The sequence below is a fragment of the Sciurus carolinensis genome, chromosome 6, assembly GCF_902686445.1.
Source record: "Sciurus carolinensis chromosome 6, mSciCar1.2, whole genome shotgun sequence".
NCBI classification, from domain to species: Eukaryota; Metazoa; Chordata; class Mammalia; order Rodentia; family Sciuridae; genus Sciurus; species Sciurus carolinensis.
The window spans coordinates 43,330,987-43,343,926 of record NC_062218.1 but is presented as its reverse complement, the minus strand read 5'-3'; the positions used below and the strand labels follow the sequence as shown (position 1 = coordinate 43,343,926).

Below are 12,940 nucleotides of genomic sequence, written 5' to 3'. Positions count from 1 at the left end.
AAGTCTGGGAATTTCAGCCTTTTATCCTAGGTGGCATTGAACAAGAATTAATGTTCAGTTGGAGAAAAGATTTCCAGCTCACTGAGACAGTTGTCCAGTAATTTACAGTTTCATTCCAAAGGTATAACTTAGGGTAATTCCCAAAGATGAGTGGGAAGAACAGCTGTTGGGCAGTCATGAATGTTTTCATTCTCCAGCTCTGAGGATACCAGTGACATTGGCTTAGGCTGTTTTCAGTAGTGTATTTCATTAAAAATAAAGAAATCCTGTAGTGTTACAATAGTAATAATAAAAATGATCCTTAATGGTGTTATCATTTTGAACAATAACACCAGGTGAATGCTTGGGAATCTTTTGAAAGTTCGGATTGAGTGTAAGAACTTCACCCAATAATTATCTTTTTTTGGAGCGGGTACTGGGGGTTGAACTTAGGGGCACTCGACCACTGAACCACATTCCCAGCCCTATTTTGTATTTTATTTAGAGACAGGGTCTCACTGAGTTGCTTAATGGCTTGATTTTGCTGAGGCTGGCTTTGAACTTGCCATCCTCCTGCCTCAGCCTCGCCAGCCACCGGAATTAGAGCCATGCACCACTGCGCCCAGCAACAATTATCTTTTGAGTTTGATTTTTCCATTGCTTTTAATTTTTGTTTTGAATGTCTGTGCACATAGCCTTTGGCTTTCCAGTCTTTTCTTAACTAATTGTTTTTAGTTGTAGTGAATTCAGTGTCTTATGAACATTGAAGAGGCAGGAAAGTTTGACAGAATTGGTCTGATATGACTTGTTGGACCTAAAGGGATGCATCTTTTTGAAGCCACGGAGTCCTTGACACCATTGCTAAAACCATGCTGGCTCAGATTTGTGCCATTATAAACTTTACGCAGAAGCTTTAACTTGATGATAATAAACCATAATTACACTGTTAGACTGTATAAAGTTAGGGTTATTTTGACTACGTACCAATTTAATGTGCTAAAAATATTCCTTCAGTTAAAGAGAGGAAAAGAAACCAATGCTCTTGTTTAGTATACATGTTTAATTTTGTGTGTATGCATGAGTTTTGGAATCTGAACTTGCTTTGGGTGTGAGAAGTTGCGAATTCTAAATTGAGTACTACCACTGATAACCTGAGACCAAGGACCTCAATCTTCTAACTAAATTTAGCTCATTCAAAAATTTTGCATATAACTATGAGTGTTTTCCTTTTACAAGGGTTTCTTAAGAATTGTAGACATTTATGATATAAAAATTGAACTTTAAAAAGTGCTTGTAAGAGTCCTTAAGGACTTTATCATTAAAAATTGAATACTAGAGTAAGACTTATACAAAATGAAATTAAAACTGTGATAAGTCACATTCCTTAGGTGGTCCATAGTAGTAGAGGATGAAGTGTCTGCTTTATAGTCCCTTGATAAGGTGGTGTGTCCCATGCTCTTCCCTATTATTCAAGCTAGTTTAGAAAAAGCAGAAGTGAAAAACTCAATGCCTGCTCATAAAGCAGATGTCAGAATATAGCAGAATTTCTTTAAAGAGGGGGGAAAAAAGAATAAGGGGAATGAAGCCAATTCTTTGGTACAAACATTTAGTTGTAATTGCTTATTCTTATTTTAATCTTGTAGAGAATGTCTGAATGTATCCAGATCTCATTTGCCGTTTGTAGAATTGGCACTTACACGGTAAGCAATGCATATTTTTGTGGTACCAAATGTCATGAAAAAAATAAGTGAAGAACTAAGTGTTAGAGAGCATGTGTGGCAGTGGGAATTGTCCTCTGCTGCTGGTGGGAGTGTAGGTCTACACCACGACTTCGGAAAATTATAAAGTTGAACAAATCTTCTGTGACCAGCAGTCCACTCCCAGGCACATGCCTTAGGGAAACTGTTGTGTCATGACAAGAGCCAGGTAGGGAGTGTTGCTAGCAGGAGCGTTCATAGAAGCAAAACATCAGAAACAGTATGAATATGCATCAATGAGAGACTTGACTAAGTAAATAGTGAGAAGTTTGTTTAGTAGATTACCATACAGCAGGAAAAATATAGGGTTAAAATATTGTATGAATATTTTCAACACACCATGGGTGAATCTCAAAAATGTAACGTTGAATGAAAGATGTCACAAGAAAATACACAGAGTATCACTGCTGCAAGTACCAAACACATCAAAACTAAATAGTACATTATTTGGGGGAATCTACCTATCTAGACACACTGTAAAGAAAAGCAAAAATGCAGCTGTGGTTACCTTTAGGGCAGTGGTTCTCAACAGGGTGTGACTTTACCCTGCAGAGGATCTAGGGCAATGTCTGGAGACATTTTTGGTTGTCATAGCTGGGTGTGATGGTGGTAGGTGACAGACATCTAGTAAGTCGAGGCCAGGGGTATTGTAACACCCAGCAGTGTACTGACTAAGCGCTTAAGAATCATCTGGGCCAAAATATCAAAGGTGAGGTTGGGAAACTGTTCTGGAGGAGTGGAGGAAAGGAGAAGGGCTTTAAAAGTTAAAATATCGTAGTCCTAACTTGAATGGCAGGTGCACAGAATTTACTTTGTTATTCTTTATATATTTGCTTTATGCTGTGTATGTATGTTATATTTTATAATACATGAGAGAAAATAAATACATTAGGCATTTTGAATTATTTTTTTCTCACAACTTATATCAATTGACTCAAATGCCTCAATCCCATTTCTTCCTTCAGGAATATTAGTTATATGTATGTAAATGACCATTAAAGGACTTTTCTTAAGTGGCAAGGTGTCTTGACATTTTCCCTCAGAAGATCTTGGAAGTGGATTCTGAGACAGCACAGTAAATACTATCATGTTTAATTTGGAAAACTGAATTATTTTTTAAGGAAGGACTTAAAAAGATTTATGTGAAGTAATTTTGTTTTCTCATTCACCTTGCAAGAGTAACATGTATAAGTGTATATAAAATACTTAATGGAATTATTTAAAATGAATGATAGAAGAATTCTGGGTGAAAGATATGTGTGCAGATTATAAGTTCCTTGAGAATGGAGCCCTCTCTTGTGTATCATCCACAATACCTTGCACGACATCTGGTACACGGTGAATGCTCAATAGCCAAATGTTCTATTGCATTAAAGTGAGCCCAGTTGTCTTTTTTGCCTTAGTTTGAATTTATGATTTTTCTTTATTTCTTCCACACCTTTGTTATCTCAGATAGGTATTTGTCTCCATATAGATGACTAGGTTATGTGAGAGCTAAACGTGTGTTACTTTATGTGAAGTACTTTGTTAAGTAGATTTCCTGAATTTTCTGGGAATCAGATGCCAAAGTTAGGATTTGGTGTGTAAGAGAGGAAGAGGGAAAATGTCTGCGGAGGGTAAGTGGGGAGGATGTGACAGCAGGCAGAGCCTTCAGGACGTGCTGTGGATCTGACATCTGTGCAGGGAGAGTGGGAAGGAAGTACGGTCAGGGCGAAGAACTCTAGGCTGCAGTGCAGTTCCGAGAAAGTCTTGGCTGGGAGGATGGGGTCCCCTTGAGCACAGTTGCCTATCATGGAAGTTCCACCCTGGGCAAGAAAAGCCCCAGTTCAGCACCTCTGTATCGCAGGCACTTGTTGGCTGCATCGCAGCAGATACACAGCTGCAGCGTGAATGTCATGGTGAATCCGAAGCTGTGTCAGCTGGGGGCTGTAATCAGTTGCTCTCTAGAAGGAGACCTGAGTGGCACTTCTCCATGGCTGTCACAGGGAGTCACCACAGGAGGGTACAGGGCTGAGGATATTCAATGGACAATTCCAGGAATAAGTTTAAAATTGCATGCCATTCTGATTAGTGAAAAGAAATCTTGAATTGTCCTGCTCCCTCCGTAGGATTTGAATCCTGCCTTTGTCCAGCATACCCTGCCCATTGGTCACTTAGTGGCCTTCTCTGTTTTGAGGTCCACTGTCATGGTAACTCAGTGCTTATGTTCAGGTATCCCTTACTTTTACAATGGCCTCAGAGGTACAAGGGTACTGATGTGCAATTGTTCTACTGTATATTATTATAATTGAGTTTTATTGTGATTGTTGCTAATCTCTCACTGTGTCTAATTTATGAATTAAGCTTTATCATAAATGTGTATGTATAGGAAGAACATACTATATATAGTGTTTGGTGTATTATCTGAGGTTTTAGGCATCCACTGAGGGTCTTGGAATGTAGCTTCCCTAGATGAGGGGGTACTTCTATATTTACATCAAGAACATGAGAATTTTGGGGCTGTGAATTTCACGAATTGTGCGTATTCATCCATGAATATCTAGCACTTAGTCTGGGCATGAGACCTTGCTTGTCTCCGCTTATTTAGTAAAGGTCTGTCTGTAGACTCATTTTAAGGTACACACAAATTGTCCCTAAAAAGGGACTACATTGGTTTGAATTCATTGAGTCCCCCCACAAAATTTGTGTTAAAACCCTAATCCCCAATGTGATGGCATTTGAAGATGGAGCCTTTGAGATAATTCAGATGAGGTCTCAAGGATGGGACCTTCATGATGAGATTTAGCACTCTTACAAGAAGAGACACAAAGGGTTTTCTTCCTGTCTCTGTTGTGTGAGGACACAGTTCAAGGCTGGTCGACCGTAAGCCAGTGAAGAGGGCCTTCACCAAAACTGACCTTGTAGGTCTTGGACCTCCAGCTGCCAGACTGTGAGAAGGTAAATTTCTGTTGTTTAAACTACTCATTTATGGTGGTTTGTTATGGTGGAGTAAGTAGACTAACAAAAGGAGGAAAAAATACCTTATAAATTATAGATAAAGGGCATAAGTGAGAACAATTCTCATTGTTTCTATTGAAAATAAATGCCAAGTTCTAAAGTGAAACATAAAAGTAGAGGAAGAAATTTAAAAAGATGATGGGTTACTTTATGAGATGACAGTGTTAATGCTTGACCTGGTTTTGTTTCCTAAGAGCTCTTAATGTGATTGTCAAATAGTGGCTTTAAAAATGAAGGAACAAAAGCCATGCATTTTACGTATTAGGGATCCATAATCAAAAATAGTGCATATATAAGCTTGATACATTAAAGTCTAAGGAATAAAAGTAAATGCATTTACAGGGGTAAATGCATACCAAACCTTAAGCATCAAAATATTTAATTAAAGTACTCAGGGACAAGAGTACTTTGCAAGCTGTACACCCTTCCCCCGATGGTTTGGAATAGACCTTTCTCTGCTGAAAGGCAATGAGGCCGCAGAAAAGGCTTTAACCTGGGAAGATGAGGAATATCTATCCTACCCTTGTTATCTAAATAGGAAACTTGAGGTACAGGCAGAAAAACTTATTACCAGTGGCATATTTACAATGGCTACCAAAGCCCAGAACAAATAGTGATGGTGGTGGAGGGGGAATCCAGCCTTCAGAACCAAGCATCTGCTCCAAGCAGATAGCTCTCACACTTCCTGGGAGTGTAGCATGGGAGATAGTGTGCCTTCTTTTGAATGTAACGTAGGGATGTAGTACAAAGAAGTTATTGAATTTCTGGAACAAAAGGAGTCCTGTTGTGTGGATCAGGACTATTTGGGGTATTAAAGAATATTCATTTGGTTCTGGTCAGGAGGAAGGAGGGGAAGTAAATTTAGGCCAAAAGTTTATAGTACAATTGTGGTTCTACGACTTGGATGAAATTCTGGCAATGTGAACAGGCCTGGCTAAAGAACATGATTTTGAACTGAACCTCCTGTGGTCAGGTGTGCTCAAAGGCCTTGCTTGGGACCTCCCTTTGGAGAATTAGGGTAAGGGCACTCAGAGGGAACTCATGTGCCCCCAGAGCAGGTGTTGGCTAGAGGGAGAATTTTAGCTTCTTATCTTTCTGTGGGACCCCTTGGACACTGAAAGTGGCAGTCACATATGGATAGAGCCAGGGTCAGTTAATCTTACACTTTTCAAGGATGGTACTGTTTGAGCACACTGTACTCAATAGCTGCATGGAATGATGTTTGAACTAAATACTAGTAAAATATTGTGCATGGTTACAGGTTTTGGTTAGTAATAAGAGCTTTAAAAACTCCCTAAGTCTTTCTTTTGCCTTTGTGGAAATTAGTAAATGCTGTTTTACTAACAGAGAAAGCTTTCATCCTTCAAAATAGTAATAAAAACAGAGCTTAGGTCCATCTTGAGACAGATTTTCACTCAGCGAAGGGTGTGAATAACCCTTCCATCTAGTTATAAGGTGTGCTGTATCTGTTGCACTTCTCACATTCAACTTCTGTGGCTTTTTTTGGGGGGGGGCGGTAATAGCAGCCAGCAGGGAGAGCTGCTTGTGCAATTAAAGTACAAAGACAAACCAATTATATATTATTGGTATCACTATTAATGTGTACTAATAGTGATATTGTTAACCTAGTATATTACTAAACTTCACTGTGGTTCTTTAGGTCTGGAGAAATCATACCCTAAACTTCTATTGGGTTACTATAATAAATAGGTGCTACATGTAGGGACACTGTCAATTTCCCATGGCTGCTGTAACAAATTGCCACAAACTTTGTGGTGTAAGATAATACAGATTTATTCTCTTATAGCTCTGGAGGTCAGAAGTCTGAAGTGGGTTTCACTGGGCTAAATTCAAGGTGGTGGCAATGCTACTGGAGGATATCTGCATTCCTTGGCTCATGGTTCCTTTAAGCATTGACATTCCTCCAACTTTTGTTTCTGTTGTGACATCCCTTCTATGACTCTGACCCTCCTGTTTCTCTCTTTCTAAGAACCCTTGTGATTAAATTGGGACTATGTGGATAATCCAGAGTAACTCCCGATCTTAAGACCCTTAATCTATCTGCACAGTCCCTTTTGCCACGGATGTGAGTAGCAGATGCATGAACTAAAACAGGGATAGAGGATATGCATGTCGCGGGGTATGAGATTGGGAGCATTATTCTGCCTACCACAAACAGCAAAGAGGAAAGTAGAGGGGACTTGATATAGTCTCTCCTGAGGAAAAACAAAATTAACATAGAAAAGTCACGATGCTGGGTTTAGAATGTCGTCACCATGTATAACACCAAGGTTAAAAATTCCTCAGATAGACTGGAAGTCCAGCACATGCGGACTGGAAGTCTGCAGATATCAATTCTAGCAGCAAATTAAAGAGCGTGTTGAATATATGAGCATCGTGGAGAGAAGTGGCATTGCATTGGCCTGTTTATTATTGTGCTCCTTGAAGACTCCAGTGTGAACATTATTTGTACACTATGTGTGATGCTGAGCTGTCTGCGGTCACGATAAAGAATTGAAAAGCTCCAAGGTGAAGCGAAGGCATGTGTTAAGTTTAGCATAATTGTAGTCTTCAACGGAGCAGAAGTGAGTTAGGATTCTTTGTGTGGCTGTTTTAATAAAGACCAAAATAAGAATGGTTAGTGTACTTTTTTTTCCCTCATGTAAAATCCAAGCTTGTAGTTGGTTTGGCGTCTACTGCTTCACTGGTCAGTTAGGGACGTGGCTCCTTCTCGCTTGTTCTTAGCTTGTTGTCTAGGTTCTTCTGTGCCAGTGGCAGGTGGCTCACCCCTGCTCCATCTCCCTCCTACCACTGGGGGAAAGAGGAATTGGGGTCTGACTGGTCCCTTCTATGGGCCAGATCTGGAAGTCAGACATCATTTCACCTCCTCCCAACTGCCTGAAGTCAAGCACCACAAAGATATGCCACTACACCAGAGGCTTGGTGATACGGACTTCAGCAAGGAGCCAAGACCCTGCGGGTGGGCTTCCTAAAGGGGAGTAGGAAATGTGTAGCGGGGGACTGTTCGCCATGTCCCTCCCAAGTAAACCAGCTAAGGCAGAGTGATCTGAGTTTGAGCTACAGCCATCGAAGTGTACCTTTTGAACAGCTTGGGACAGTGTGGGATGGCGTGGGACAGTGTGGGGCAGTGTCACCATTGCCCAAGCCGTTGTCAGGCACATACTGAGTGAGTGAGCGTGGAGCATGGAGCAAGGCTGCTTTTATGTCTTGTGGCAGAGCTAGTGCTGGTTGGATGGATAGTGAGACTGTGGGCCAAGATCTAATCAGATGTTTTATTTATTAACATATAATATGTTTTTGCCACAAACACAGGAACACATGTGGTGCGAGTTGTTTCTGACAATTTTATTTTGAGGTGTATGAAGGTGTGGTTATATGCTTTGAAAGTTGGGGAATGAGAGTTTACGTTTGTTTTCTTTTTTTAAACCTTTAATAAGCAAAATAATGTTCTCAAGTAGGGCAAGAATATCTGACTAATGTCTCTGACTTTCCTGAGAGGTTATGAATTTAAAGTCTTAGATTTAATGAACCTGTGGAGAGCTATCCTGACGTCGTCGGTTTATACAGTAAAAAGTCACACGATGAAATTCAGAAAGCTTATACTCTGAAATGCATGGGATCCATGGGAGTGCCACTTAAAAAAATATATCTTTTGAAATTGGAGCCCAGGCAAGGACAGGGTAGAATCTGTTTGGTTCAGGTGCTTTCTTCTGGGGAATACAAAATGTTTCTTTTCCTCTTAAGATCCAGACTCCCCACCGTAGACTCGTGGCTGCAGCACGGCCCCGTTAGGGCAGTCTAACCTCTGAGTCTGAGTTGGTGGGAGCCCACTTTCTGCCTGTGACCCTGCTCATGCATGGTGCCTCCTTTCTCGGTGATGCTCCAGCACCCACCCAGTTGCTCCACCAGGAACTGGACTCGGGCCTCCACTCTTCCTGCCTCCTCATCCTCTTCATCCTCTAGGTCCCCAAGTTCCACCTCTCCCCTCCCATCCCTGGGTCCTGGCACTGCCATTCCTTGCCTAGAAAGACCTACGAGCCTCCTTTGCACTCTAGACCCTTTCACTGATCAAAGCGCTTATATTCTACTGTCTTTGAGTTGCCTGGTAATTTTTGTCTAACTCGGGCCTCCCTGTGAGCTCATGAGGACAGGGACTGGGCTAGTCCAGTTTTGTTTCTCTCTCCCAGCATCTGGTGGCTGTCCACCACCACCACCATCACTGCTGACTTTTACTAAGCACTTTCTACGTGCCTAGCGCTGTGCTGAGGCCTTTGTGGACAAATTTGTTTTTATGATATTTTAAGAAGGTACCATTGATGATCCTTGATTCACAATGAGGTTATATCCTGATACTCATGGTGAGTTGAGAATGTGTTGAATACACCTAACTTATTGAGTCAGCTTTTCATCACTGTGATCAAAGTACCCAACCAGAACCACTTAGAGGTGGAAAAGTTTATCTTGGCTAACTATCAGAGGTTCAGTCCATGGTTCACCGACTCCATTGCTTTGGGCCCAAACAAGGTGAGACAGAACTTCATGGTGGAAGGGCATGGCAGAAGAAAGCAGCTCAGCTCATGGTCCAGGAAGCAGAGGGGCAAGGGATAAGAGGTTGCAGGGAAGAGGTACCCTTCCACGGCACTCCTGCAGTGACCTAACTTCTCCAGCCTTACCCCACCTGCCTACAGTTACCCACTCGGTCCATTCAAACGAGGATGGACTGATTAGGTAACAGCTCTCGCAATCCAGTCATTTTTACCTCCAAAACACTCCTGCATTAAAACAGGAGCTTGCGGGGGGGCATCTCCTATCCAGACCATAATACTTACCAAATATGACAGTTTAGCAACACAGTAGAGGATCAGTTGTTTCCCTTGTGATCGTATAGCTGACTGGAAGCTGTGGCTTCCTGATGCTTATGCAGCATATTGTTAGGCCAAGAAGGATCAAAATTCAAAATTTTGAGTGTGGTTTCTATTGAATGTGTTGCTTTTGCGTGACTGTAATGTTTAAAAATCACAAGTCAAACCAGTGTGATTTGGGAACCGTTAGCTTTCTCATACTATCATGAAATACCTGAGATAATCAATTTATAGAGAGAAAAGGTTTGTTTAGTAGTTCCAATTCATGCAGGGAGAATGTGACAGACTAACACTGCTTACATCATAAGCCAAGAAGTAAAGAGAAGAAGGGAAAGGATTGATCCCACAATCCTTTCAAGGTCAAGCCCACTGTTAGTGAGCAGATTATTGCTCTGACAAAATACCTGAGAAAATCAGCGTAAAGGAGGAAAGATTTATTTTGGCTTATGGTTTCAAAGGTTTCAGTCCATGGTCAATTTATTTATTTTTTATTTTTTATTTTTTTGAGTCTATGGTGAGGAAGACTGTCATGGTGGAGAGGGTGTGGTGGAGCCTAATAGCTTACCCTATGGCAGTGGAGCAGCAGAGGAAGGGTACCCTACTTCCTCTAAATAGACCCCACCTCCTAAATTTTCCACTACCTCCCAGTAATACCAGCAGTTAAGCTTCAACATGTTCCTTGGGGGATATTTAAGATCCAAACCACAACACGCTCAGTGACCTAAAGATCTCCCACAAGGCCCCAACTCTTGAAATTCCATCACTTCACAAAACTGTCACTCTGTGAGCCAAACCATTGACACATGGGCCTTTGGAGGACCATTCAGGATCTAATTGTGTATTCTGTATTAACTAAGCTTTATGTATGAAATATAACATTTCTGTCTCCTGGCTGTAAATATCCTTTTTTTTTCTTCCCTAAGTCGTAACAAAAAGAATGACTAGGAAATTGACTAGCTACATTACGATCATCTTTTATGAAGGACCTTGGTGAAGTTTCTTTTGGTAAATGTAAATTGTAGCTGTGTGGTTGGTTGGTGGAGAGGCTCTTTGATAAGAAACATTTAGAGTTATTTAACTTAGGAACTTAAAATACTTTTAATATTCCAACTTAAATGACATAGTGGCTCTTAGTTTTCACCATGAGTGTATCTGATGGAAATTTCCACTCAGGAAATGTGCCTTTTTATGTTACTGCTTTTTATGAGTGGTGGACTTTGTTTTCTTGACAAACGTTTGGTCCTCAGGACTAGAACTTTTTCTCTTGATAGGAAGAGCAATTTGTTTTTGTCAATGATTAAAAATTATTCTAGAATGCAGTCACTAGGCAGGATATAGTTTATTCATGTCAATGGGTTTGGGAAAATTATGTTTTAAAAAATTATGTTTAAAAAATTGTTTTTAAAGCACAACCAGTAGATTCATATTATGTATACAGAGAAAAATTCCATTGACACTGGTTGGCAGCAATGTGATTGTAAGGAAATCAATGCCCATTTGTATAACTTCTCCTTTACTGTTACAGTTTAGATATGAGGTGCCCCTCAAAGCTCATGTATGAGACAATGCAAGAAAGTTTAGAGGTAAAGTGTTTGGGTTATGAGAGCCTTAATCTGGATGAAGCCACTGATAAGGAATAACTGGGTGGTAACTGTAGGCAGGTAGGGTGTGGCTAGAAGAAATAGGTTACTGGGGTGTGCCTTTGGGGTTTATATTTTGACCTTGGGGAGCGCAACTCTCTCTCTGCTTCCTTGTTGCCAACGTCCTGAGCTACTTTACTCCTCCATGCCCTTCTGCTGTGATTGATGTTCTGCCTCATCTCGGGCCCAGAACTTTGGAATTGGCTGTCCAGGGACTGAGACTTCTGAAACTGTGAGCCAAAATAAAGTTTTCCTCCTCTACATTGTTTTTATCAGCTTGTTGGGTCACAGCAGCAGAAAAGCTGACTAAAACACATACTATCAATCTCTTAACTCTATTTACAGTTGGAAGACAAAGGGGTTGCTCATTCTTATTCTAAATCCGGATGCATCAGCCTTATATAGAAACTTCCAGGGCACAAAAGGAAGAAAAAATTCACAATATGGTACTGGTGTTGAGAAAGTGATTGATTCTAATAAGACCTGATAACAAGCCATTTGTAGTTTTTTCTTTTGATAAAATTAAAAAAAAAATGCTCAATTATTGAAATGATCTTTTGAAATATTGATGTCTTGACACATGGTTTTTGTCAGTTAACTAGGAAATGTCAAACAAATTAAATGTCAGCACAGCAAAACTTCCATTCCCATATACTTATTTATGAGAACAAGTTTTTCATGGCTTATATCTACATCTAAAAAATATGAAAAAGAGGAATAGAATTCAATGAACTTTATTGTATTCAAACATAAGCAATATCCTCTGTAAAAAAAAAAAAAAAAAAAAAAAAACCATTCATTCTATTAAGAGATGTGTTACTGAAAAGTTTACTTTTTATGTTATAATGGATTTATCAACAATTTTATATATGTCATATACACATGTTATGTATATACATATGTAATATACAAATTTACTTGTATATATTTGTTTTGATCAGTTGTGGGCCATTAATTTTAGAAACTCAACTAATAGGAAAAATATTTTAAAAAGTACTTAAAACTTGTAACATGAAATTTGAAATTTGAGATATCAATTATACATACTTATTCACAGGGAAACATGGTAGAATGATCAGTAGAATATTTAGAAACATAAAAATGTTATGTTAATATTCTGTTGGGGATATGGAAAGATAGAAATTCAAGAAGAAGAATAAAAAAGGAGATAAGACTGAAGAGTAGCTTGTTCTTTTTTTAGAGTGAGTAATGCTTTTCAAATTTTAGTGATATTTACAGAGATTTTTATCCATACAAGAGAGTGATTAACAGTTGTGGATATTTACAAGTTGGAAATTATGTCAACTTAAAAAATGCGTAAGGGGGTATACAACTTTAAAAAATAATTCAGAGGCTGGTAGAACAAAAAATTAAGTGGGAACTTGGTGTCAAACTGTTCTCATACCTCCATTTGAAGGGATGACTATATAAGTCTATGTTACCTTTCGATAAATATTCAGATGATTCCTGCTGTCTAATAACCTTGGAGGAAAAATGCTACAGGGAATGCATAGGTTACTGAATATAAGGAGTAATGGGAAATATTAGGTTTCTATAATCCAAGGAGAGGAAAAGTGAGAAATTGTTGAGAGGTTTAAGAGTAGAATTTAGTAATCTGGTTTATTCCAACCAACAACGTCTGTGTTCAATCCCCAGAACTGAAGAGGAGAAAATAAAAGAATAC

At 39.6% G+C, this 12,940-nt stretch overlaps 1 protein-coding gene across 3 annotated transcripts in view; it reads left to right on the top strand.

Moving 5' to 3' along the window:
* The window catches only part of Arl15 (ADP ribosylation factor like GTPase 15), a 392,761-nt gene that overhangs the window by 23,482 nt on the left and 356,339 nt on the right, over positions 1–12,940 (top strand). For 2 of the 3 annotated variants that reach the window (XM_047556318.1, XM_047556317.1), the window contains exon 2: positions 1,623–1,679. The exons of the other annotated variant lie outside the window; for it this stretch is intronic. In XM_047556318.1, coding sequence (XP_047412274.1) covers positions 1,623–1,679 — 57 coding nt within the window. The remainder of the gene's footprint in view (positions 1–1,622; positions 1,680–12,940) is intronic. 3 annotated transcript variants of the gene reach the window in all.